The sequence below is a fragment of the Kryptolebias marmoratus genome, linkage group LG11 (assembly GCF_001649575.2).
Source record: "Kryptolebias marmoratus isolate JLee-2015 linkage group LG11, ASM164957v2, whole genome shotgun sequence".
NCBI classification, from domain to species: Eukaryota; Metazoa; Chordata; class Actinopteri; order Cyprinodontiformes; family Rivulidae; genus Kryptolebias; species Kryptolebias marmoratus.
In genome coordinates, this window is record NC_051440.1 from 16,682,380 (window position 1) to 16,708,647 (window position 26,268).

The 26,268-nt window shown below is 36.7% G+C and overlaps 1 protein-coding gene across 2 annotated transcripts; it reads left to right on the plus strand.

Annotated features, from left to right (window-relative positions):
• The first annotated feature begins 840 nt into the window (after positions 1 to 840).
• On the plus strand, positions 841 to 26,053 carry sema3ab (sema domain, immunoglobulin domain (Ig), short basic domain, secreted, (semaphorin) 3Ab). Of its 2 annotated transcripts, XM_017405950.3 has the most exons (18): positions 841 to 1,111; positions 1,224 to 1,551; positions 11,377 to 11,537; positions 11,953 to 12,015; positions 13,835 to 13,954; positions 14,730 to 14,820; positions 15,576 to 15,695; positions 16,521 to 16,663; positions 18,080 to 18,194; positions 18,301 to 18,370; positions 18,477 to 18,621; positions 18,708 to 18,927; positions 19,021 to 19,112; positions 19,207 to 19,248; positions 19,760 to 19,917; positions 22,276 to 22,343; positions 23,006 to 23,151; positions 23,519 to 26,053. In XM_017405950.3, the coding sequence occupies exons 2-18, from the start codon at positions 1,434 to 1,436 to the stop codon at positions 24,044 to 24,046; spliced, it is 2,400 nt and encodes a 799-aa protein (XP_017261439.1). In that variant the 5' UTR covers positions 841 to 1,111; positions 1,224 to 1,433; the 3' UTR covers positions 24,047 to 26,053. The 2 variants fall into 2 exon arrangements, with proteins under 2 accessions (XP_017261439.1, XP_017261438.1); XM_017405949.3 differs by having other exon boundaries at positions 841 to 1,551.
• Positions 26,054 to 26,268: the final 215 nt, after the last annotated feature.

The window sequence follows — 26,268 nt, forward strand, 5'->3', positions numbered from 1 at the left end:
GATGTAGGATGAGGAGTTCCATCATTTGGGTGGGGCTTGGAGTAAAGCATCAGTTGAGGTAGTTTGGGCATCTGATTAGGATGCTTCCTGAACAACTTCCTTTGGAGGTTTTACGAGCATGTCCCAGTGGGAAAAGACACCGGGGCAGACCCAGAAGTCGCTGGAGGGATTACATATCCTCTCTGGCCTGGGAATGACTTGGAACCCCCCAGGAGGAATTGGAGGGTGTTGCTGGGGAACGGGATGCCTGGGATCCTCTCCTGGAAATGCTGCCTCTGTGACCCGACCACAGATAAGAGGTAGAAGTAGGAGATGGATGAATAATATGATAATTTAGGCATGATTTTTTTTTTTCCTTAAACAATTATATTAAAATCTTTCCTTTTCATTTTTGTTATGTGTGAAAAACTTTGTTCATTTAAAACAGTCAGTGAAATTTACAAATGTCATTCAGATAGAAATAAATGAAATAACAGCAAGCAAAAATCAAAAAAACAAAACAAACAAAAAAAAAGAGAAAAAAATAATGTAATGGAAACCAGAATAATCTCACTGTTTTAAAAATTGTCCCACTAGAGCTTCTTCTTTTTGACTATTTTAACACTTTTTCTAACCTCTTGTCTTGCCCTAACCCATTTCTTCCAACACAACTCACAGTTTTCCTTCTACTCATGCTGGTTTTGCTGCTTTAACTCTCTTCCCGCCTACACCACACTTACCCTATTTCTAAATCTTTCTCTCTCTCTCTCTCTCTCTCTCTCTCTCTCTCTCTCTCTTACTCTCTCTCACTTACTCTCTCCCCTCTCTCTCTCCTTTCTCCCATCGTCTCTCACACTCTGACTGTGCTGTTTGCCTCAGCTGTTCTCAGTTGCACTGAGGGGACAGAGCAGGGCTGCACTGAGTGGAGCTGAACTAGTTCAGATGAGTGTTGAGTAGAAACAGAGAGCCAGAGAGGATTGTGCTTACCAAGCAGACGGGTTGAACAGCTGAAACAATCTGGACCAGTTTTGCTTTTGTTAGCTATAGGTGTGACTCAGTGACAATGTGGATAGTTTTTTAGAGCTACATGCTGCTTTGGTGCCAGAAGACATACCCAGGTCTTCTTATTGTGGTGAGAAACTCTAATTCATGATTACTTCAAATCTTTATAATCAGTTTTGGGAAGTTTACCATTGAATGAGAGGTCTAAAATTGCTCTAAAACTCCCCAACTCTGCTTGGCAGGATCTGTCTCCTCATGAGTTGGACTCTAATTTTGACCTGTGGAAAAGGAAACAGTTTTTGATCTGGCAGGAGACAAGACCTGCTGTAAGCCAGCCTGGACTGACGCACCAACTACTGGACAACAGGATTTTTTTTTGTTCCACCTCCTGAGATTTTTTTGCATAAGGAGTTGTTTAATTAAAATACTTATCTGGACTCCTTTGCCCCAGGATGGGCTTTCCTTGGGGCAGCATTATACTGCTGTGTGGAGCAGCTCTGCTCAGGACGGAGGGCACCGGACCCCAACAGACCAAGAACAATGTCCCCCGGCTAAAACTCTCCTATAAGGGTGAGTTTGTGAATTTGTGTTTACTTTCACCTGAGTCAGCGTTTCTTTATTTTGTAAACGCTGTAGTTTATTTCCGTCTTTAACCAATGGAAGAATAGCTTTTTAAAACACACATGTCTGGGTGAAGGAGAAGATGCTTTAGTTAAAAATAAGTAATTCTTTATGAGGTAATTACCCTTTTTGTTAACTTTACTTTTGGTTGAATCTGTAGTTATATGACAAATCATTGTGTCTTAATTTTGTATATACCAAGCCGACTGTTGCGCATTTGTGAACATAAAAATTGTTAACATTAGATTGTCTTTTTATTTACTCTAATTAGAGTATTTAAGTTAAATTACACTCAAATCACTTTGGAAAAAGAACTATAATGATGTCATGGAAAGCTTGAAGCTGTGTTAAAAGTATTTATTAAATGGTTTGACAATTAGCGGGGACAAACAATTGTGAATTACTGGGTATTATTTATTACACAAGCTATCATGCCAAGAAGCAGACTATTGGAGTAAATTAACTTAATGTGTCAGACTTGCCAAACTAATTTATTTCCAGCCAACTGAACAGTTTATTATAGAAGTCAAACAAATTTCCTCTTTCTGTCTCACTGTCTCAGTTTTGATCAACTGCCACTGTCTGGTCTGCAATGAAAAGTAGTGCCAGTTAAGGGTTCCAAAGCTGATGGGTGTCATTTATCCTCTCTGTCTCTCTCTCTCTCTCTCTTCTTTTTAATTTTCCTGAATGTCATTTTTCTGCTCCATTCTCTCCTGCATGGTAATTATACTCAGATGAATGGTGAAGGTCTGTTTCAGCAGATGGCTGCAGCAAAGTGAAATGTTTCTTGCTTTGCACTGAGGGATCCATAATTATACACACAAGTATGCCCGCACGCACACTCACACACATGCACGCACGCACACACACACACATAAATATGCGGCCATCTGCAGATGGCAAATGATACCTGTGAGGATATCAGTCACTTGAAACCACATGCTGTCAGTTTGGTGAAAAAAACACCCGTACTCTGATATATCTCTATTGGAAGCGTTCAGGTAGCAGTCGGGCCAGGCTGGTGATTTGGCTGCAGTCTCTACCTTCAATATTTCCATTGCTCCTCATTTGAATTTTGGCTGGTGGGGACAATATTTGGCACCATCCCTGAGTGAGGAGTGATATCCTGAAGATACAGAACAAGTACTGCAATCTCAGTGGAAATTTTGCTCCTATAATTCTCTGGAATTTCAAACAATGTAACCCATTGATTCCATTAAGTAAGTGACATATTACATTATGAATCTTTTATATTATCATATAAATTTTTTATTGTTCCCATGAGAGGTGAAGCAAATTTACCCATAAAGACGTGAGATGATTCACTTTGGTGAATTACAGAGCAGTGTGTTTCTGAACAGCCTGAGAAGATGTCCTGTCCTGAGGAAGCAGAGTCTGATCGGTTACATATGGGACTGTCAGGTTAAGGAATTCTGACCCCTACAGGTCACTGGGAATACTGGGTCATTTCTTGAAGTTAATACAGACTTCTGCACATTTTTGGACTTTCACAACTTAACATAGTGTCCATCTTGCACAGCATAGATGAGATATGCAAACCATCCCCAACACATGACAACACACACAACCTTCATGCTAAATCTCGAGATTCCAGTTGATCTTTGAAAATGAAAGTTGGGGAATAGAAGTCCAGTAAAGCAGGAAGAACCCCACTGCTACGTAAACATGACGTAAAATCCAACTGTATCAACAAGAAAGTGACTGGGTGATGATCAGGAGGTATGAGTAGGTGGCCAAGGACTAATACTGCACAGCAGCACCATAGAGAGCCATAAATGTTTCAAAGTGTGTTATGCCTGGGCGTAAATTGATCACAGCCTTCAGGTAAATGGGTCCTTTGAGGGACTGAATAGGGATTTAGATTTTTCAAGTTTATGGGTCACAAAAATCAGAGCGTATGCTGTCAGCAGTCCAGAGAAAGAAAGAGACGGTACTTGAGTTTGTAAGATGTGGGTGTTCTTCCAAAAGTGGTCTTTTTATTCTCCTCTGACCTGGTCTTGTGCAAAAAAAGCTCACACTGTATCTACAGATGCTCACATGGGTAAATATATTCACAGCAGCATAAATAAGTCTTACTTTTAAATACCAAAAAAGAAGAAAAAAAAGTGAATAACTGATAACAGAAACCACATTAGAAACCACTAAGTCTCATTGGCCACACAATTTGATTTTAACAGACTTTCAGCTATTCTTGAGTTTCTTGTTTTCACTGCAGTGTAAAATCACTTTTAATCAGAGCTGGAATATGAAGATTTTGAAAAGACTGTAAACCAAAGGCGCATTGAGAATTCTTGAGCAGCGTTGGGTTTCTTAGGGTGTGTCCTTAATAAATTCTGAGAAACCCAAAATATAAATGGAACAATAATCCATCCACTCAAAGAGTTGGATGATTTGATGATCTGAGGCTCTCTCAGCTCCTCAATACTCTGCTGTAACTGCAAAAAAACACGTTTTAGCATTTGTTTCACAATGTTTTGTTTTTATTTGACATTTTACTCTGGAGACATTCAAATGAACCTTTATGTCAGTTGGGTTACACATCATTTATGCTGGCTGCAAAGCCGGAAGATTAATTCACTCTGTATGAGAATGCTTACACAATCTCCAGTGCTCGGGGCTACTGGGTCTCAAGTGAGTGTACGACGTCTGAAAAACGGCTGACAGAAACTGAAGTATGAACTGAGACTGTTTTCAATGTCAACACAAATTACAATAAGGTAAATAATTGAAAAATAAGCAGCTATTAAATGAAAATACTCTTACTTTTGCCACAATACACGTTATTAGAAAAAGTAACTTTTTGACTTTTTTTCACAAGTGTTTAACATTAGTCTGTCTTGACAACAAATTTGTGTTAACTGAAAAAAATGCCCTTCTCAGAATAAAACGTATGGATAATTTGATAATTTATTATACAAACACTGCTCAGAATTTTTAACACATAATGTATTTGCTTGAAAAAAATAAAAGGCCTAGCATTTTCTAAAGAAATTCATACCCCTCCCTCCTTTTCATATCAAAGATTTAGGCTAAGATTTTCTTATGTTTTCACTTTTCTGTCGTCTAAGGTCAATTAGCTGTTACAGGGCTGACTCCAATGATTAATGCTAAAGTTTCAAACAAAGGCCTTGGTTATTGTGTAGTACTTGGAATATGAGCTAGGTATGAATCTAAGCTACTACTACACCAAAATTTAGCTTGATATCTGTAAAATAACAAGTATTTTTGTGTTTCCAAAAATTGATTAGTTGTGGCAGCCATTTTGATTGGATTCGTTTTCAAAGTTAATGAATTGTGAGGGTACATCCATTGATTATTTCCTGAAGTGTTTACAAAAATCTGTCCAGTCGTTCATGAAATATTTTGCTAACAGTCAGACAAAGTTGACTCCAAATAGTTAGTACACAAAATCTTAAACATCTTGTGCAATCTGTTAGTGCTCATAATATGTGCTGGGATCAGTCTCAGCTTCTACCACACCAACTTTATGGTCAATATCTGTAAAACAGCCATTTTTTTTCTTTCAAAAAGTCAGTCGGTTGTAGCAGCCATCTTGAACTGTGGTAATTCCTAAAGGTAATCAGTTGTAGATATACATCAAACTATAACTTTCTGCAGACTTCATTAAAATTAGTCCAGTGTTTCATGAAATACTGTGGTAACAGACAGACACACAAACACGCACACACACACCCTAACACACAGGAAAACATATAATCTTCTGCCTTAGCATTTTGGCAGCAGGTGATAATAAAGTACCTTAAAAATTATAAAATTATCTTATGATCTTTATGACAAAATCAGTCAAACTAGACTAGTTTGTAAGGAGTAGAAAATAAATGCTTGACTGCATTTCTGCATAACATTAATCAAATGACTTGACTCATGCTTTGTGCTGTTTTCCCCGAGGCATGGGTGAATCAGAAACTCTGTAAATGTGAAGTCACCTTGTGATTTATTGTTTCTTTTTGTTTGGATTTTTTTTATGTCCACCAAGTCAAAGCCATGTGAATCGTGTGTGTGAATGTGGCCGAATAAAGCTGTTTCTTCATGTGTTGGTTGTTTTTAGGAAGTACATTTCTCTTTTTTTCTTAGGAAGCACTTAGATAACACTCTTTGTGTCCTCCAGTTGAGAAAGTGGGAGACAAAAACAGAGAGAATGTAGGGTAAAAGAGTTTATTTATATCAGTTTCTCGTGGGACTGTTGAATCTTCGCATCCATTCCATCTGGCCTCTCATTGTTCTTTTTCACTAACTCTGTCTCCTGATTTCCATTTCGAACTTCTCTGCTTTTTCTGCCCTCGACTATAAAGGAAGCGCTTGATGAAGTTTAACATTTTCATTATTTTTTTCTATATCGATGTGAGGACATCAAAAGCTTGATATGTGGAATGTTGTGAAGGAAGAACTTTTTTAGCAGTTTTAGACAATTATTGACTAAAACAGAAAATTATAAAATATTATAAAATAGTGCTGAGCTGACACTAGTGACAAGCTGTTTATTTCCTCATCTACCTGCTGGTCACTTTCTTCCGATCAGATGCTTTACAGGCATCCTTGGACAATAAATTCAGCCTAGTAACTTTTTTGTGGTATATGACACTTAAATTATCTGTAAAGAAAAAAACAAACAAACAATAAAATATCATAGTTTTCATTCAAAGTTGTTTGGTAAACTGTGTATTTATTAATTATCCTTGATATCAAAAATAATTTCCACCCATTAATTCGCTGCACTAGTTGCACGTTTGATTCATTGTGGTTCACTAATTCAACAAATACTTTTACTAGTGTCACTTTTTTGCCAACTAGTGGCACTTTTGCTGAACTAGTTGGAGCAGAAATCTTATCAGTCAGCAATTTTGATGTACCCTAATAGTATCCAAAAAGTCAAAACTAGTTTAACGCAGTAGTGGAGCAATGAGCCAAACTGGTCAACAAATGTACCAGTTAACTAGTAAGCAGTAAAAACACTGTTTACTATTCAATGCAATTTATGCCTTCCAGTCGACTAATGGCTGTCAGATGTGCACACTAGTGGACTAGTGTGGCTTAAAACTGCTCACTAGTCAACTAGCTGACACATTTTTATCTTTACTAGTGAGCCAAAAAAAATGTCTCAGCTTGTTAGTGTACTTAAAGTGCTGACTGTTTAACTTGTAATGCCTAACATGCTCACTAGTTAACTAGTTGAAGCTTTTTTGGCATTACTAATTAATTAGTGCAACTTTAAATGTGAAGTTGTCGATTGGTGCACATTTTGAGGCCATGGAAACAAATTGTCGTTTTTTTATGCATGGATGCATACCCACCTGTTAGTTATCCAAAGGGAATGCGAGTTCAGACATGTAAAGGCTGCTAGTTCTGGTGTGACATGAAAACATCTCGTTTCTTTCCAATAACACACAACACAATCTGCTCCATCAACACACATAACCCAAACGGATCTACACACATTGCCCAGAGAGTATGTGCCTCTGGGTGATTAGCTTTTAATAACTTAGCTGTAGTCTCTATTGAATGGTTTGTTGCCATGGACACTACTCCCATAGACAAAGACTTTAAAAAAAAAAAAAAACTAGAGATGTGTCTCTTTGAGTATAAAGGCTGAATGTGGTGATGCTGATCACTATTCTGTCACACAAGGATGTGATTTATGGATAAGTTTCGTGCAGTCATCGTGTGTACAGTTTTCCCACAGATAACACCTTTCTAAATTATAAAACAACTGTGCTATTATGAAAAGTTTATTTAAATTATTTTTCCTCTAAAACAAAATATATACAATATTCTTAAAGATACTCATTTGTTAATTTTGTTTTAATGTTTTTGTTTTTTCCTTCACATCACAGAAACTCCTCAAAACTCATATTATGTCCTAACACCTGTGTTTAACCAAATATGTCACAATTAAATAACAGCAAACTTAGCGAACAGAACAACAACTAATACATTTACAGATGAATAAATAAGCACAGGAAATGGAAAGTTAAGGGATGAGTTGCTGTTTTGATCAAAACAATTTCAAACTCCTTTAGTGCCACCAATAGTCGAACCTCTTTTCCACAAATAATATGACTTATAGTTTTTTTAATCTCTTCAATATGTTTTATCATTGTAAGATCTATATTAAGACATCGCATTATGTTTTTTTTAGAAACCAACAAAGACATTGAAAGGAAAAACGGTGCAAAAAATATAAAGTGAACTTATAAACAAAATAAGATTCATCAGACTGGAAAATTTTTAGGATTAAATGGTGCATGGACTTCTACTGGCACACCCTTCAGCGTTTAAACTGACTATTTGCTGTCTATTAGGGGTGTAACAGGCACAGAAACCACAGTTGGATATATGCCTGTTTTGAAGTCATGGTTTGGTTTGTTCTTGTTTCTGCATAGCAGATATCTTTTTCTCTACCTGTTTTTTTGTGTTGACTGTTCTGACCACAACTGTGCCTTCTGGTCTTCCTAACTTGCTTCCAAACCCTGTTTTCTGGAGCTGCCAGATGTGCGTTCAGAAATCCACTAAGTTTGCACAACCTGGCTTTTTTACCTTCCAGTTGGGTGTGATTTAGCATGCATATTGTTAAGTAAATCTCAGTATCCCTGGATGTCCATCCATCATTTGTAAGAGCAAAAATGGAAGCACTGGTTGAGTCATGGACAACTGTAGCATGTACTTATTTTTATAAAGAGCTAGTGTAAATATGTTGCTGTTTAAAACGCTGTGAAGTGAAAAGTTAGTAATAGTGCTCTAATACTTTCAGCATGAAGTCAAAACTGTCATCAAGAGAAAAGTACAGTTGCATGTTGGCCAGTGTGTAATTTGTTTTACTTTGGATGTGTTTGAAATGTCAGCCAGTGTCTGCATGAACACTATGGGCAGCTGGGATCCTTGCGTTAGTTTAGTTTTTCTAAAGCAATCCAAGCTGATGCATCAGATTTTTATTATGTACGATTTTATTTTCACAGAACAATTTTGAGATCATACATAGACACGATTTGTAAAATGCTGTTTATGTAATGTTTTTGCCTTTCAACAAAATCAGTTATGTGAATCCTGATAACCCTTTTATGATGTTAAATCACTAATAGCTCAAGTTGATTCATTTAGTCATTTTCAATTATTGAGATATCATTACTTAGAAGGTTTAACAAAATCAGATTATTAAGTTCTCAATTCTTGTTGTTGAAGCTCACCATGTTGGAAAAGGTTGCTAAATAATATATTAAGTATTTCGACTCCACTAAGTCAACAACTGTGCAAACTGGAATTAGAAAAAAATTAAGACCAATGTTGTTCTCATTGGAACACAACTAATAAAATCATTGACTGGACCAAGAATGCCTTTGCAAAGGCCACTTTTAAAATAGGTAAAATTTGCTCAGGAATTAAAAAAAAAAACACTGTACACAGGAGATTTCTTTGTCCACAGAATCAAAACAGATATTGTTGAATTCAGAATGGCTGAGTCCAAGTCCTGACCTCAGTCCAGTAGAAATGTTGTGTAAGAACCCGATCAGCTCATGGAAGGAACTGCATTCAAAGCTGGTCTGGCTCGTTGAATGGGATTCCTCCATGTCACTGTGCAGAACACTTCCTGGAATGTGTGGTTGCAGCTCTTGCAACCTAGGTTCTGAAACCTTTTTTTCACACAGATTTATCAGTCAAATAATGACTCTATATATAAATTGGAAAGCATATGGTATTTTGTACCTGAACAACTTGTTCTGACAAAGTAACAGTTTATAGTAATCATTACGCAAACTTTACTATTTTTGAATTCTCACACTTTATTTAATCCTCTCATATAATTTATAAACAAACAGAAAAAAGCATAAAAGACATGTTGAGAAATTTTTCAGTTTACAGCTACCAAAGTTTTATTGAATGACATTATGTAGAAACCCAACTATCCTTATTAAAACAAACAAGCCTATAAATGAATAAAGCAGTCAGCATGATGTCCTCTCTTCCCTGATGTTCTTATATCTTATTCTTGTTTTCATCAACTTTTCTCTCTCGGGCTCTGACACACTTCAGAGAAGGGGGCAGTCTTTCTGCTAAAACATTTATGCATTTATGAGTATATAAATGCTGAGAGATAGGCAGATAGAAACAGAGTACAACAAAGAAAGCATTTCCTTTGTGTTCTATAACTTTCACCATTTCGCCAGTACTTATTTTGTGTTGGTGGTCATTGGAATGGGCAATCTAAGAGTTTCTTACACAACTTCACATATCTACAAGGTAAAAAAGTCAATGAAAGTCAAGACTCCAGTAACACTTGTACTACAGTATAAAGAAAACAGTTTTAGTATTTTACATTTTGTTGCAACTTGTGCACTTCATCAATTTGACATTAATGACCCTAATACATGATTTTATGGATTTTAATTTTTATGCTTCTAACACAATTTCTACATCATTAAATGATTGTTTGGTGGTTAATGTAACTGAGACTCATAAGTGTTTTCATAAAAAAATTGAATTAGGAACAGCAAATATTCCTTGCCTTTATTTACACATCACTATTGTTGGCAACAAAACTTGACTTGGCTGAGTTTGCTAATTTATTACAAATTATGGGTTAGATTTTTGGTAGTGAATGTTGCACATTTAGTGGTTATTTTTATCATAGATTATACACAGATTCAAAAAAATAAAAACAAAAACACAGAAAATGTATGTATTTTGACAGCTATTATGGTTTTAAGTCTTGACTTCTCTCAATAAAGACGGTTGTAGCAGTAAGACTTTTATGGGTAGAACAAAATGTGCAAAGGAAGAGAGATTGTGCATGTGTGTATCTTTTAGTCCTGACACGTTATATAAAAAGGTGTTAGGAAACCATTGTCAGACTCTCACCTTTAGATGTCAGTATGGTAATTAGAGTTGTAATATCTTTCACAACACTGGCTGTCAGTTTGAAAGCTATTGCTAGTACTTTGCTTGACTTGGCAGACCACAGTGTTAAGTTTAAAAAAATGAGCAACAGTGTTGCAAAGTGACCTGAAGATTGTATTTTAGTGTAAAGTTACTGTTTAGACTATGAAATAGTGGCAGAATAATGTTACATCATATCCTCATCACAGCTTTCCACTGTGAGCCTTTTAAGTTCTGCTTGGCTGCCCTGATGAAAGTCTCTTTCACATGTAAACAGTTTAGTTTTTGTCTTACAGAGTTGGCCTTACCTGTCAGTTATACTTTAGCTTAAAGGAGCTCTTTACTAGCCCTTATATTGGCCAAACTTACATTTTTTTGTGTTAAAACAATTTGCTATAAGAAGTAACAATGCTGAAAATTGTGGCACAGTTGGTTAGTGCTGATACCTTGAAGAAAGAAAGTCTTCTGTTTGACTTCCATCTGGGTCTTTTTTGTATGAAGATTTTACATTTTCCTCGCGCATGCTTGGGTTTTCTCCGGGTACTCCGGTTTCCTCCCACATTCCAAAAGCATTGCATGTTCGGGTAACTGACTGCTCTGAATTGGTCCTAAGTGTGAGTGTGAGCATGGATGGCTGTCTATTTGGAACTGTGATGGACTGTTGACCTTTCTAGTGCGTACTCCGCTTCTCACCCAATGACTGCTGGACATGGGCACCAGCTCCCTGCAACCCTGAGCAGAACCTAGAGGTTATAGAAAATGGATGGATGGATGATTTTGAATACCATGCCCCCAATCGATCCTGCTGTTTTGGTTATTGTAGTGTTCTGATTTCTTCTTTCCTTTGAATTTTTGTCTCTGCAGAGATGTTGGAGTCGAACAATCTTGTGACATTTGAGGGCATCGCTAACAGTTCGGCTTACCACACTTTTTTGTTGGATGAAGAGAAGGGAAGATTGCTGGTGGGAGCCAAGGATCACATTTTCTCTTTTAACCTCCTCAACATCAGCAAAGACAAAGCAAGGGTAAAGCCTGTGATTTGATGTCTGTGTATTTGATAGTTTTATTAATTTATGACTTTAGGTCTGTTTGCAGTTCTGACCGACTTATACTGCTGTTCATCTTCAGCTAGAATACCAGCCTCAAATATCATGGGAGTCTCTTTTCTGCATCTAAAGAAAAGTGCTTCATGTATTTTTCAGACCAGGGCCGTCACACACAGTCATACACTGTTTCAAGCATCTTAGCTGCTCTGCACACCTGAGTGAATTATGTAGTAAACTGGAACAAAGTGGTGAACAAATCACATTGTGACCCTTTCAACTTTCAAAAAAGAAACACATACAAGCATACAAGCTGTAGCTCTATCAACTGACTCAGTCATAATTTAAAATTACATTTTTTTTTAAAACTTGTACAGAAACTCTGTTTTTGTTGCAGATCTCTTGGCCAGCTTCTCCCACCAGAAGAGATGAATGCAAGTGGGCAGGAAAAGATGTACCGGTGAGAGCTTAACTCATCCGCTTTCAAATAGTGTCAGGTTGTAACCCTTTTGTTACCTAAGACATTTTAAAACCTCTTATTTTTATTTTACAATGAATAATGAGTCCTGAATGTGTAAAAGCAATTGTTTAATTGTTTAATATTGTTTAATCAAGGCTGTTTATGTATTTTTAAATGCATGGCTTCCTATTAGGCTGTTGTGTGCTCATATACATACTTTATTTGTACTTGCTGCACCAAAGAATTCCCCTTGCTATGGTGTAGCAAGAACAAATATAGTTTGTATATAAGCACACTAAAGCCTAATAGTTTTCAATGCACTGGATTGCCTGTCTTTAAAAAAAGAAAAAAAGAGGAGAGGTCTGATCATTTTACTGATACTGTCAAATCTTCAATCCACATTAGAAACAACACAGTAGACCATCATTCTTATATTCTGCCAAGGTGGAATTATCTGAGAATAAAATATAAACAATTCTTCATCTATGAATTCAGAAATGTTGCAGTGTATTTGTTTAGGATGAGCATAGTTTAGGAACTTTCATCAAGTCAAGATGAAGATGGATCTCAAACAAATCCTGATATGTTAAAATTCAAACATTTTCAATCCTTTCTTGGTAAGCCAAACATCACAACCTTCTGCCTTTGGCCAAGTGAAATTTCACAGCAGCTAGTGTGGTTTGTTTAAATGCTGTGTAAACATACTGAAAGATTGTCTCTGCTGCCTACAAGTGTTGTTATGGATTTTAACTTTCAAAGAGCCTGAGGCAATAAGCTAGAATGTAAAATCATGGCTTTTTGTTGCTCAAGACAAGTGCCCCTTGCCTTTAGTTCTCCTGTGAGGCAAATCTGACATGCTGAGAACTCCTGTTTTCTGTAAACATTATGAAATGGGTAAATCAAGTACCCTAAAGGTGGTCTGTCTGTTGTACAGTTGGCTAAAAAATCAAATTAAAGGGAGTTGGGGAGAAAAAAATAATGAGCCTACAAATACGATATCCTCAAAATAAACATTTCTGGAGACAGAAATGCAAAATGGCAAGATAGGTTGAAGAAGGCATTCCAGTGCACCTACAAAAAAAATAAGCAAAACATTATGGATGAATATGTAACAAATCTTGCTTTAAGCCAGTGTCAAGTATAAAAACAAAAAGAAAGGAATGTTCTGTATTATTATTCTATAGATTAAATGTTCAAATCTTGTTATACTTAAAACTTTTTTCACCTGACAATAAAATCTCAGTTCACATTCTAGACATTTTTGCAAAATACAGTTGTTATAAAAACTATTATAAAGAAGTCTAATGAAGAAATGCAAACACAAACTATGACATGATGAATGCCTCTACTGAGTCCTCATCTCAGACCTGCTAGGACATGTGCTGTCAGAACAGAATAAAAATGCTATTGCCATTTGACATTGATTCATGTGATTTATACATATTTCTTCCACACCAAAGTAAAGAGAAATGATATTTACCCTTTCCAGAATATCAAAAATGTAAAAGTAAGTCTTAACATTTAAATTCTAGGAGGCCTGAAAACAGCAGAATCTAGAACACCAATTTTATATTTGATCATTTTCATGTACACATGCATTCTCCTGAATTTTAAAAACAGCAGTACAGAGTTTGACTTCTCACAGTTACTTAGGTTTACTTGTCAGTAAAATACCTGGGTATAAAAACAGGATCCTAAAGAAGGAGGCAGTTTGAAAAGAATGATAACATGATTTAGTACAGAAAGAGTTTATACTACATTTCCAACATAATATTAATATTTCACTTTGTTTGTATGTTCTTTGTCTTTGCTCCGTCAGAGAGAGTGTGCAAATTTCATAAAGGTGTTGCAACCATTCAACCAGACCCATTTCTATGTATGTGGGACAGGAGCCTTCCACCCTGTCTGTTCCTACCTGGAGGTGGGCAAAAAACCAGAGGTAAAGGCAAAATCTATGTTTCCTTTGACTTCCCCTGCTTTCACACACAATAATGCCAACGTGTACAAAGGAAAATCAGTTACAATGAATTTCACATCAGTTGAAGCATTGATATTCAGAGTTCTGATTGACTGCAATTAGATTAGAGTGAGAGAATTATCCTTGTAATACAGATTTGATAAGTTTATATAAGTGGTTTTGTTTGACAAATAAAGGTAGAAAAGTAAAATATTTTAATACATCCATTTATTTTAAATATATATATTTGTATATAAATGACTGGTGTCAATTTGAGGATAAAATAGAACATTGCTCTCATTTCCTTTAAATGTACCCAATATAGATAGGAGTTTCTTCTTTATGAGATGGCTTGTTATTGACCATTAAAGAATGGAATGTCCCTGAGATATCCTTCTTTTTTGTGTTATAAGTTAGAAATATCATTCTTTTGAGTGTACACACTGTACATGTAAGCAACTTTTTCACATTGTGAATAAACACATTCTGAGCCTATTTAAAATTTAAAAAAAAAGGAGAACCGTTTTTTTTGTGATATGATCGTGTTATGAGTTTCAAAGAGTTATTGTGAAATATTTGGATCAAAATTTCTTCAAATACTGCAGCCTTATCAGAATCTGGATTTTATGAAAACGGCTTCCTGTTACTGAAGCAGTTGTTTGCCATGTGACATTTCTCTCAACAGAAACAAATGTGCTCCCCCATTTTTGATGGTACACCAAAGCTTTGATCATTTTCTGTTTCTCTGTGTATACAGGATGGTGTGTTCAGACTGGAGCCACATGTAGAGAATGGCAGAGGGAAGAGTCCCTATGATCCCAAGCTGCTCACTGCTTCAATGCTAATTGGTGAGTTTAGGAACAGATACAGCATACTGTCCCTCTAGTGTGCAATAAATCCATGGGAGGCTAAAAACATCCTGTACCTTACTCTTTCATTGAAGCAGATATACAAGGTGTGACGTCAATGTAAATAACAGATCAGGGTTGTTCTGACATTCATTATATGTGAACCTGCTTTGTATTTACATGCTAAGAACCCCTCATTGACAGGACTGTAAACTTTATTTTAATCTGAATGTACTTCATTGAAGCAGTCCTTGTGCATGTGGTCAGTGACACTATATTGAGTTCTCTTTGGTGTCAACAACACCACATCCCATCCCCCTGTTTTTGGCAGGGCTATATGAGCATGGTGTTTCTCTTTTCCCCTGATTATTAGCAGTCACATTGTGTTACATCATACCATTTAACCCAGCAGATGGCCATTTTCAAGCCCATCACCCCTCATCTCCTCTCCCTTTTCTTTTCCCTTTTGCAACAGCATTATTATGTACTCCCCTTGTCTCACACTTCTGTGTTCTGTCCCTACACATCTGACCCTCCATTCGTTCATCCTTCACTCACCTCCCTTCGCTGCCTTGCCTCCTGTTTTAATGCCAATTTCACACTCCTGATGTTCATTACATATGTCACTGCCTGTGTTCTCCCAGGAATGGAAGTCTACCTGTACTGCTAAACCCACTGGAGATAAACAGGCGCAGAAGGTTCTTTCTCATCTTACATTTCTTTGTATGCTAACAAATTATTCCTCTCTCCCTCAGATGGGGAGCTTTATGCTGGAACATCAGCTGACTTCATGGGGCGGGACTTTGCCATCTTTCGCACTCTTGGCAAACACCATCCAATCAGGACAGAGCAACATGACTCCCGATGGCTGAACGGTAAGGTTAGGAGGACAGACCCTGTAATTTGATAGCAGTCTTTGAGTTGAATCTGTTTTTAATGAATTTGGCCACAAATCATCTGTGAGGTTCTCATAGACATGCTAAGACAGTGGGATAGCAGTAAGTCTATGAAAGAAAAACAATTAATCAAAAACAACTTTTCGCTGGTATCAGGAAATCTACCAAATACTTCAGTTCAACAACAATAGTGTAAAATTGTGGCATGACCTATAGTTGAGCCATTTCTGAATATTCACTTGGGCTTTTTGATTGATTTTTTTATTTTCCAGTAAAAGAACATAACATAAGAAGGTGGTAATATATAAAACACATTCTGTTCATACTTCAGCTGTTTCTAAGCTAAAGATATGACCAAATGTTTTAGACAAAAGCATAAAAAATTACAGAAAACTTTAAACAGACCTCTTCTTTTCACAGTTTATTATTCAAACTAATCGCTACATTCATGCTTCTGCCAAGAAGGTTTAGCCTGTTAAAGCATGGCTCTTGTTATTCTCCAGTGGAGTTCACATTTCAGTTTAATACCTTCATTACAACATACTATGAAGCCCTCGAGTTTATGTCTGAGTGCAAAAGTTGTCATAACTTAAAGTTTCACGGTTTGTATGACCAGCATTGAATATACAATGAGTGTATGTTTTTTATATCAGGGTATCTCCTTTCCTACACTTTTTCCCAGTCAACTTGTCAGATATTCAACCTCTGGGCAACGTTTTCAACATTTAGAATTAAAAAAAAGTGGCAAATAAGTACATTTTCTTGCTAGTTTGATTAACTTTACCTCCATGTGCATTTTTGTAGAGCCTAGATTTTTGGGCGTGCATCTCATCCCAGAAAATGACAATCCAGAAGATGACAAAATCTACCTGTTCTTCAGAGAGAACGTTATGGAAGGAGAACATGCCGGAAAGGCCACATATGCTCGAATTGGACAGCTCTGCAAAGTAAGCACACACACAGACACATGGACTCCAATCCTTAAAAAATGAAGCACACACAATATTAAACAGACAAAATCACTGTTGCCAGTAATATGTAAAATAGCTTTAGTACCCCAAAAAAAGGGTGTCTGAGTGGCTTTCATAATGGCAGCCTTAGGATGTTATCTGTGATTAATTTTAGCCTGGTTTGGAGTAGGCTTTGTTCTGTATGCTGCAATTACTCCTAATAAAAGGAATCTGAGAGAAATGTCATATGTCATCAAAATCTGAGAGGAACAAAAATGGCATTATTAGCTGTACTGTTATCCTAATACCAGGCTTTGTTTCTTGCTGGGTCTGTTGTACTCAGCTCTAGATGTTCCATTGTCAGGTTTCATGGTCCAATTCTGCAGAGTTCAGTTGATTTCAGATCTCTTGTCCAGCCCTACCCTCCTGTTTAACTGCACATCACGCCTTCTTTATCAGTCTGATGACCCTGAATGTTAGGAATCTGCTGTCCTCAGCACAAGACAAGCCATTCATTATACAAGTTGTGGTATTAATTTAAGCCTATGCATAGTTGTAGAAAGTCAAATTTATTGTCATAAATCAACAGAAGTGGAATGAATTTGTATGAGCCAGACCTTTCTGCATCTGTGTCCTTTTGTTTCATTCTGGAAAACAAACACTACCCTGTGAGGCAACTGTCATATTTCTGTGTGCCATCTAAAAAAAGAAGCTGAGGCAGGCAAAAGTAAAATTTTCAGCTCAATCAATAAATCACTGATTGCTCCTTAGACAAATGTTTAGGGAGCTGTCAGTGTTTTAAGCAAATGTTTAGTTACAGAAAGTAAAAAAATATTCAAGACACAGTAATTTATTCAGTGAAATCAACAAATACATAAATCAGTCACCATGGTATGTATGTACGTTATTAGGTAGGTGTGAACAACTGTAGCTTTGGAAAGAAACTTGAATTAACCAATCTTCACAAGTCATTACAAGTTTATGTACAACCAGTTTTTCAGAAAGGGACCGTTACGAGGCCTTGAGTTTCTCACTGCCCTTCATATCTGTTTAAAAATAACATATATTAATAAAACTTATGCTTACATTATACAATAATGGTAGAAGAAGTGTAGCATGACAACTTTGGTTCAATATGAGACTCATTATTATTACTTGAATAAATTAAAATTAAGTTTTACAGTATAGTAATTTATTAAAAAAAACTAGACAATACAAGTGCAAGATTTTAACATATGTATTTACTGACAAAATCTGTTCCATACAGATTAAAATCTTAGTTTTGAAACTATTCTATTTTATTATATGCTAAAAAAAAAAAAAACATCCCGAAAAGTCTAAAGGTTTAATTCTTCAGAATCCAATGTTTTTAAGCTTTTTTTTCTGAACTTTAACATGTGACTTGTCCAACAGAATGACCTGGGAGGTCACAGGAGTCTGGTCAATAAGTGGACTACCTTCTTGAAAGCTCGACTTATTTGCTCTGTGCCAGGAAGTAACGGAATAGACACCCACTTTGATGAACTACGTGAGTTACAGCCCCTGATTCTTGTCATACTATCTCAGAAATATGAAATGCTATTGTTTTAGTGCAGAATGTCTGAATTACATTGACCTTTTTGTTTGGCTTCCAGAGGATGTTTTTCTTGTGAGCACAAAGGATCCCAAGAGCCCAATCATATATGGCGTGTTTACCACTTCCAGGTATTGTAGGTCTCATTTGAGTTTTGAAGCCTTGTCTATTGTGTATTTTTAGTGTGCCTTTTGATTGTGACCTGTTGTTATCTGAACCATTGATTCTTCCCTTTAGCAACATCTTTAAAGGTTCAGCAGTGTGTATGTACAGTATGACAGACATCAGAAGAGCCTTCCTGGGTCCATACGCTCATAGAGATGGACCCAACTACCAGTGGGTGTCCTTTCAGGGGCGTGTTCCCTACCCCCGACCTGGCACAGTGAGTACAGTCTATATGGTCTAGTATTTAAAGTTTATGTTCTTTCATGTTGTTTAAGTAATAATATTATTTGATTTTCTTTACAGTGCCCAAGCAAAACTTTTGGTGGATTTGACACAACCAAGGACCTCCCTGATGAAGTTGTCACATTTGCCAGGAGTCATCCAGCCATGTTCAACCCTGTCTATCCAATCAACAATCGACCAATCATAGTCAAAACAGACGTGGACTATCAGTTTACCCAAATAGTTGTTGATAAAGTAGAAGCTGAAGATGGCCTATATGATGTCATGTTCATAGGCACAGGTAGATGCATGAGTAAAAAACACTACACACTGCAAAGCAATTTGCTAACCACAATATGTAGTATAAAAACATCCTTCTCTTTTTTTGTCATAGACATGGGAACTATTCTGAAAGTTGTATCCATCCCCAGAGGCTCCTGGCATGACTTAGAAGAAGTTTTATTAGAAGAAATGACTGTCTTCAGAGTAAGTTATTCCTTCTGGTACTTGTATTTATTCTTTTGGAACTCTGAAATCACCAAGCCTTAACTAATTATTGTTATGATTTTAAATTTTTCAGGAACCAGTGGCCATTAAAGCCATGGAACTTTCAACTAAACAGGTATATTTTTTACTGTTTCTGAATTGAAGTTTTGTCATCAGGATTTTCCTTTAGTGGCAACTGTAACAAAACCAAACATAGCGGTGACTCCAGAATGAAATCTAACTGTTGTTTATTCAAAACATATGTCCCTGGAAAACCTGTCTGAATTTTTTTGTTTTGTTTTTTGGAGGTGACACACCTAGCTTAAGGGCAGAGACAGAACAAAGGCACGTTTGTGAGCATGATTTAAGCGCTTTGAGATAAGCTGCTTTGTCATCACTCAAAGATCTTAATTGCTGGCTTTCCAGTGACAGTTAGCTTGTCATCTTAAATGACAGGGATTTAAAAACAAGCGAGCTAATTGACAGGTAGGAGGGGCAGAGTGCCTGTTCTTGAATGCTCTGTCTACATTTTTTGAGGTCTGAGTGAAACATTGTTATGTTAAAGCACACAGCACACCTAAACTGAAACGTAAACTATTTCAGCTGAACTCAGATATATTTACTGTCCTGTATTTTTCTCTTCCAAGCAACAACTTTATCTTGGGTCAGACATCGGTGTGTCTCAGATGCCTCTACATCGATGTGAAGTTTATGGGAAGGCTTGTGCTGAATGCTGCCTGGCAAGGGACCCTTACTGTGCATGGGATGGCACAGAATGCTCCAGATACTTTCCAATGGCTAAGAGGTAGTAAATACAAAGTTCAAGTTTATTCATGTCCTATTAAATGCTAATATGAACATGTACATTACAAATGTTAATGGTATAATCTTCTACTTGAGGGGTACAGTGTACAGTGAAAAAAAAACAAGTACAGTTGTTAACTAGTTGAAAAGGTCTGAAATCAAGTCAGGGTACAAATAATTCCTTAAATGTCCCCTACTAAATTACATCTTGACCAGACACTTTATTGGCAAGATACCTTTGTGAAAATTGAGTTTGATATGTAAATACTTTTCTTCCACTGCAGTGTGCTTTGGTTTGACTTTAAGTACAGTCCACCTATTGTTTGTTTGACTGAGGTCAGGACATTGGAAAAGCGTTTCCAAAAGTCAGTGCTGCTTTTTCCATTCTACAGTCTGGTTCATGTGTTTTGGAGGTCATTTTCACAGGTTCAAATAAGTTGCTGACAGGTATTTACAGTTATTATTTTAACAGCAATTTTACTTTATAGTTATTTTTAACATAAAGAGTTTTCTTACGAAGACATTATCTTTGTTCATGTGGTTAACAGCAAACCTTATTTAAAATTTAAACGGTTGGTTTTTGGAGCAGGGCCCTTTTTCTTGAGCTGCACCCTCTTTGTCATGGCAAAACTTAACCTTTGATGGTTTTCCAGTAACCTCGACTTTATAACGACTTGTTTCTTTATAGTTTGCACAGTTTCATTCAAATCAATTTTAAATCGGCTAAAAATAACATTGTAGCTCTTTTTTTCAGAGATGGGTAAATTCGCTGAAGCTCTTAATAGTGTTTATGCACGTTCAGCATTTGAACTGATTATTTTTAAAGTAATAGTTCAAGCATTTCAAACTAGCGTTTTATGCAGCACTTCTCAATCTTAGACAGCAGACAGAGAAATTTCAGTGTCAAGAATCAAGGACAAATGTTTATAGTGGAGGCAAGCTACAGTAACAGCTATATTGGAGAGCCCATTTAAAAGGGAATTCCTGCATCTACAACACAGATACTGTGCATCTTACTTTTACATGTGGTAGTTCCAAAAATCAGACTCACTAAACACAGTCCATTTTGAAACATAGTTTACACAAAGAACATGCTGCAACACTGACTGTCTTTGGCAGAAATAATTATCCAATGTAAAACAAAGCAGTGCAAAAAAATACAGTTAAAGATTCTCTTCAATTGCAATGAATTATTTTGAGGTTTTAGTTCATTTAGATTACAGAAATGTACTGAATGTTTCCCTGCAAATAGGTGGTCAGCTCACCTCCCCATGAAAGCCCTTCCCTAAATCTACAAACTGAAACTATTCTGACTGCTGTCTACTGCATTTAGAATACTGACTACTTTTGTGTATCCAACAAAACCCCAGTTCAAATAAAATGAGCCATTCCTGTAAATGCACAGAAAAACAACCACAAGCAACATCCTAGACTTAAATGACATAGCTATAAAGTATATGCTTTAAATTAGGATTGCAGTGCATATGTAGACTTAATTTTTTATTAGTTTGACCATCAACTATAGAGATGCTACATTTCAACACTTCTAATGGAGCTAAGACACATTTATGTTGCACGCTTTTTTTCTGATCCTTAACCCCCTCCTCTTCCACTTATTTATAGTCATGTTTTTACTCTTACAACCCACTTTGAGTGTTTACTATAAACATGAACTTAAGTCACTTGTGTCTGCAGGGTGAACCAGGGGTGAGGTAGATGTTGGAAGTGCAGTGTTAGTGTGGTTATAGTTGTGGAGTAACTTACTGTATGTGTCTGTCTGTCTGTGTGTTTGCTTTGTGTGCAGCCTCCCACTCATGCATTCATCGAGCCTATTGATTTGAACTTGAGTTACACAATATTCTTTTGTCATTGTTAGTTGGATTTTAGTCTCCTACACTTAGAGGCAAATCCAGACAGAGCAAACTTCTACCTCAATTATCAATGCACAAAACTTTGAGTGAGAGTCAGAAATTACAAGTGTTTTTGTTCCTCATAGTTGCTTTATTTAATTTTTAGAGAAAATAACCTCAAGGAACTGTATGACACTAAAATTAGGGCTCGATATCATCAACATTTGTGCTCCAGAAAGATGACAGGCTGGATTGATTCTTTATTGCCAAATTCCACTATCATTCATACCCTGTAATTACGGCTATTCTGGTAAGCCATTGGCTGCCTGCTGTTTATCTGTTTGTGTTAGCCTGCACTGTTGCTGTGCACGCAAACCTCATTCAAATACGCACCTACACTCACACAAAACTCCCTGCAGACATGTATTTTCTCCCTGACAGACACACACACACACAAAGCTGGTGTTTCTGCTGACTTATAAATTTGTTTATTTTTGTGTTCACTGTAGGAGAACAAGAAGACAAGATATCAGGAATGGAGACCCACTCACTCAGTGTTCAGATCTGCAGCACCATGGTGCGTGAACAGGAAAATAAAAAGGCTATTCCAATTTAAAATACGTCTGAATGATTTCAAAGAAGTATCTATCCTTTCCCAACATAATCAACAGAAGAATTTGTGTGTGAGGAATCTGCATGTTTTTATGTGCTTTCTGGTGGTGTAAAAATTGAGGTTGGTTCATGTGAAGCTTATAATTAACATGGTCAGAATTCCTTCAAGCCTCCGCTCTGTCGCCAAGACCACCAATGTACTGGCCTGTTATTGGCCTTAAACCAGTCAGGACCGAAGTCTGTGGTCAAATCTACTGACTTCCTTAACATTACTTTCAGTTAACAAGAGAAAAAGAAAAAGTGTTTTTAAAAGCTGCCAATTTGAGAATGAGGTGATCCACTTCACACAGTATGCCAGCAGATAACTACAGGGAATAACACATTTGTTCGTTCATTTTGGCAAAAATTAACTAAACAAACTGGACTGAATAAATAATTACATAATTATCATGAAACTTTAACTAACTGCATTTTTTAAAGAGAAAAGGGGAAAAGCAGAGGGTTTAAAAGTAAAAAAAAAAAAAAAATTAATACATTTTGAGATGTTTTTATAGGAAACATTTACTTGAATAAACTTGTGTTACTGCAATAAGTGATTTGATGTTTTCTTTTGTTGTCATTTTCTAGATGAACTAAGTGGACTAGCAACCCTGCAGGATAAAACTGTGTATGGTGTGGAGAACAGCAGCACTTTTCTTGAATGCAGTCCTAAATCCCAGAGAGCCACGACACATTGGCAGTACCAACAGTCCACAGAGGACCACAAACAAGAGGTTGACTTAATGCCCACAACTCTTACTCAACTCAATTAGTTTTTCCTTTTCATTGTTTCTTTTCAATAAACTTGGATGTCTTTTGCCTGAAAAGCAGATATAAAGATAAAGGAGGCCACATTATAAGCAGACTTTTCATTATAAAGGAGCTTTTAATACAGACCCAAATGTTATCAGTACTGGAGTCATCAATTGCTGACTTAAGTGAAATCATTTTTTAGTATTTAAAGAAAGCAACGAGCAGCACACTTGACTAGATTCTGATGAAATGATGACTATTCATTTCGATGTGTTGAATTTAATTTCTGCTATGTCTTTTCTTTTTGTCCCTCCTCCAATTTCTATCTCCTCTTGTCTAACTGTGTAGGTCAGATCAGAAGAACGCTTTATCCACACAGGTCAGGGCCTTCTTATTCGGACTCTTTACAAGAACGATTCTGGCATTTATCTGTGCCAGGCAGTGGAACATGGCTTCATGCAGACAGTTTTAAAAGTTAACCTTGAAGTTATTAATACAGAACGCTTGCAGGATCTTTTACACCGTAATGAAGATGTAGCAACCAGTATCCATGCCCAGGAATCGTCAAGAGAAACTCCCAGTCAAAAGCTTTGGTACAGAGATTTCCTGTCTTTGGTCAATCACCCGACTCTGAACAGTGTGGATGACTTCTGTGACCAGGTCTGGAAACGTGAACGGAAGTACAAGCGGCAGAAAGCTCACCTGGTGCAGCAGGTACAAACGCACCATCAGCAGCAGCAGCAGAAGGTAGCGGAGAATCCTCACAACAGCATGCACGTGCAAGGAATGACATCCAAGTGGAAGCACCTGCAAGAAAGGCAGAAAGGCCGCAACCGCAGGACCCATGAGTTGGAGAGAGCCCCCCGCAGTGTCTGACCCGTAAACCTTGACTTTTACTGCTGAGGCTTCAGATCACACCCAGATCTCATTCTGTACACCTGATAAACTTATCATGATATTCTCCTTCATTATGTGAAACAAACATTGACAAAGACGGAACACAAAAGTAAAATAAATGCTGCTCTGAACTGCCAGCTGGTGGGTTCTGTGCGTGGGCAGCCATGTTTACAGTACCACAGCACAGAGGACTGCAGGAAACAGGATGTTGTTGAGTCGTCCAAGACCATTGGAGCATATTATCTCAACTGGCCTCTGACTTAAACTGTGCAGAGGGACAAGGTCAGCCAGTACAAGAAATGGATACAAATACACATCATGTATGACTGAAACATTTGGCAATGGCACTGTTTCGTGGTATTATAGTTAGATGTTTTTGTTAGTGTGCAGATAAACACAAACTTAAAATAACTGATTATTTCTTTTCAACTTCACAAAAAAGGAGAGAATAGGTGAGATTTTACTAGGACAGGCTGCAGAATAAAATGATTTCCATTATAGGTAAGAGAAATGAGAAAAAGAGTAGATAATTTGGGATATAATAAAATGGTAAATGAATCAATATGAAAAGTGAAAATGCCCAGAAACTGCAAGAAACTACAAGGAGCAATCATCATTTGTTTAACAAATTTAAACATGTAGTTAGGATGTGTACATATTTGATTCTATCATACCTCCTTACAAGAAAGGAAATAGTTTGCATTTGTCTAGTTGATTCATGTTGTTTGCCCATAATGAAGTTTATTTAAGAAAACGTTTGCTAAATATTCATCAGCAGGGAGATTTTGTATTTGTTGTATGTCAGTGAATGTGTGTGGGAGTGTGTGTGAGTATCCATGCCCTATATAAGCTTCACAAACAAGGAGGTTTTATTATTAAAAATATTATTTTTGAGAAATTTTCTGGTCTTAACAATTAGACAGCTGCATTGTCTCTGTTTCCAATATGTCATTCTGAGTTCTTCCATGTTTTGCTTTGTTTCCATGACTTGTTTATTTATTGATAAACGGTTCTGCACATTGGGATTTTTTTTCACGTGCAGGGTCTTTTTTTCTTTGTTTTCTTAGAGTTTATATTTCACAGGACCAATCTGGTTAAAAAAATAACTGTAATCACAAATAGATAACTGCTAATTATAAATATATAAAGTTTTGCTCAATACCACAGGCAGTAAAAGGCACAGCATAAACCACTCTCCATTCAGTACTGTACTTCCTATATATGTGCATATTTTTCACAGACAGTGAAGTGTAACACCTTCATTTCACTGCATGCAATAAAAAAGTAAACCATTAGTTTTTAAAACTATAACAGAAGTTAAACAGTGCACAAGCAAACACAAACCTGGAATGTAGCTGTGAACTTCCTGTAAAGACAAATACTTTAGTCAATATACGACAAATACAACACTATCTACTAGTGCATGTGAATACTGGTGTAGTGTTCTTGTTTTGCAGTGATATAGTCTGATGTCGTCACTGTTAAGCTGTTGCTTGCTTACGCAGTACACAATAGTAGCAATTTCAACAATGTAAATAACGCTTATGTTAGTACTCCAAACAGTATAAACAGGAACTCAACAAAAATCTCTTTATGGATCCTGTTTTTCACATACCACTCAATAACAATGGACAATGAACAGTTGCAACACATCAGTGTGTCAGAAGACTGTAAATGAGTGTTTGCAAAGCTTCATCTGCCTTTGGAAGCGATGCTGGAGGAAGAGGAGAAGCAGCTGGAGGCGGCCTCAGGAAATTTTAGTTTAATGAGACAAGCCGAGCACCAGAGAGGTGGATGTGTGTGTGATAAGACTATCTTCATGAAGAGAAAATGCAGGAGGCTTGTCTCACAAATGATGGGAGTGAGGAAATGAAGTGCTGCTGTTGCTGCGTTTTGGCATGACAATATTAATGGTGATGTATTCTACTGATGTTATAAATGTCTCATCATGAAGTGCTGGTTTCAATAAATCTGTTTTTGATAGCTGCTTGTCTACTGTGCTTATTCCAATAAAACATGTTTCTATTAAGTAAAATAATTAGCAGAGGTACATAACATAACTGATGATACAATGACTACTAGCTTGGTGGAAGGAATAAACCTAAACTGTGTCTTTAAAAGTGAAGCTGTTTTTACTAAAGTGCCTCAAGCAGTGATAGATTTATTGTAAGTTGATATTAAAGCAGTGATGCTGGTGTGAA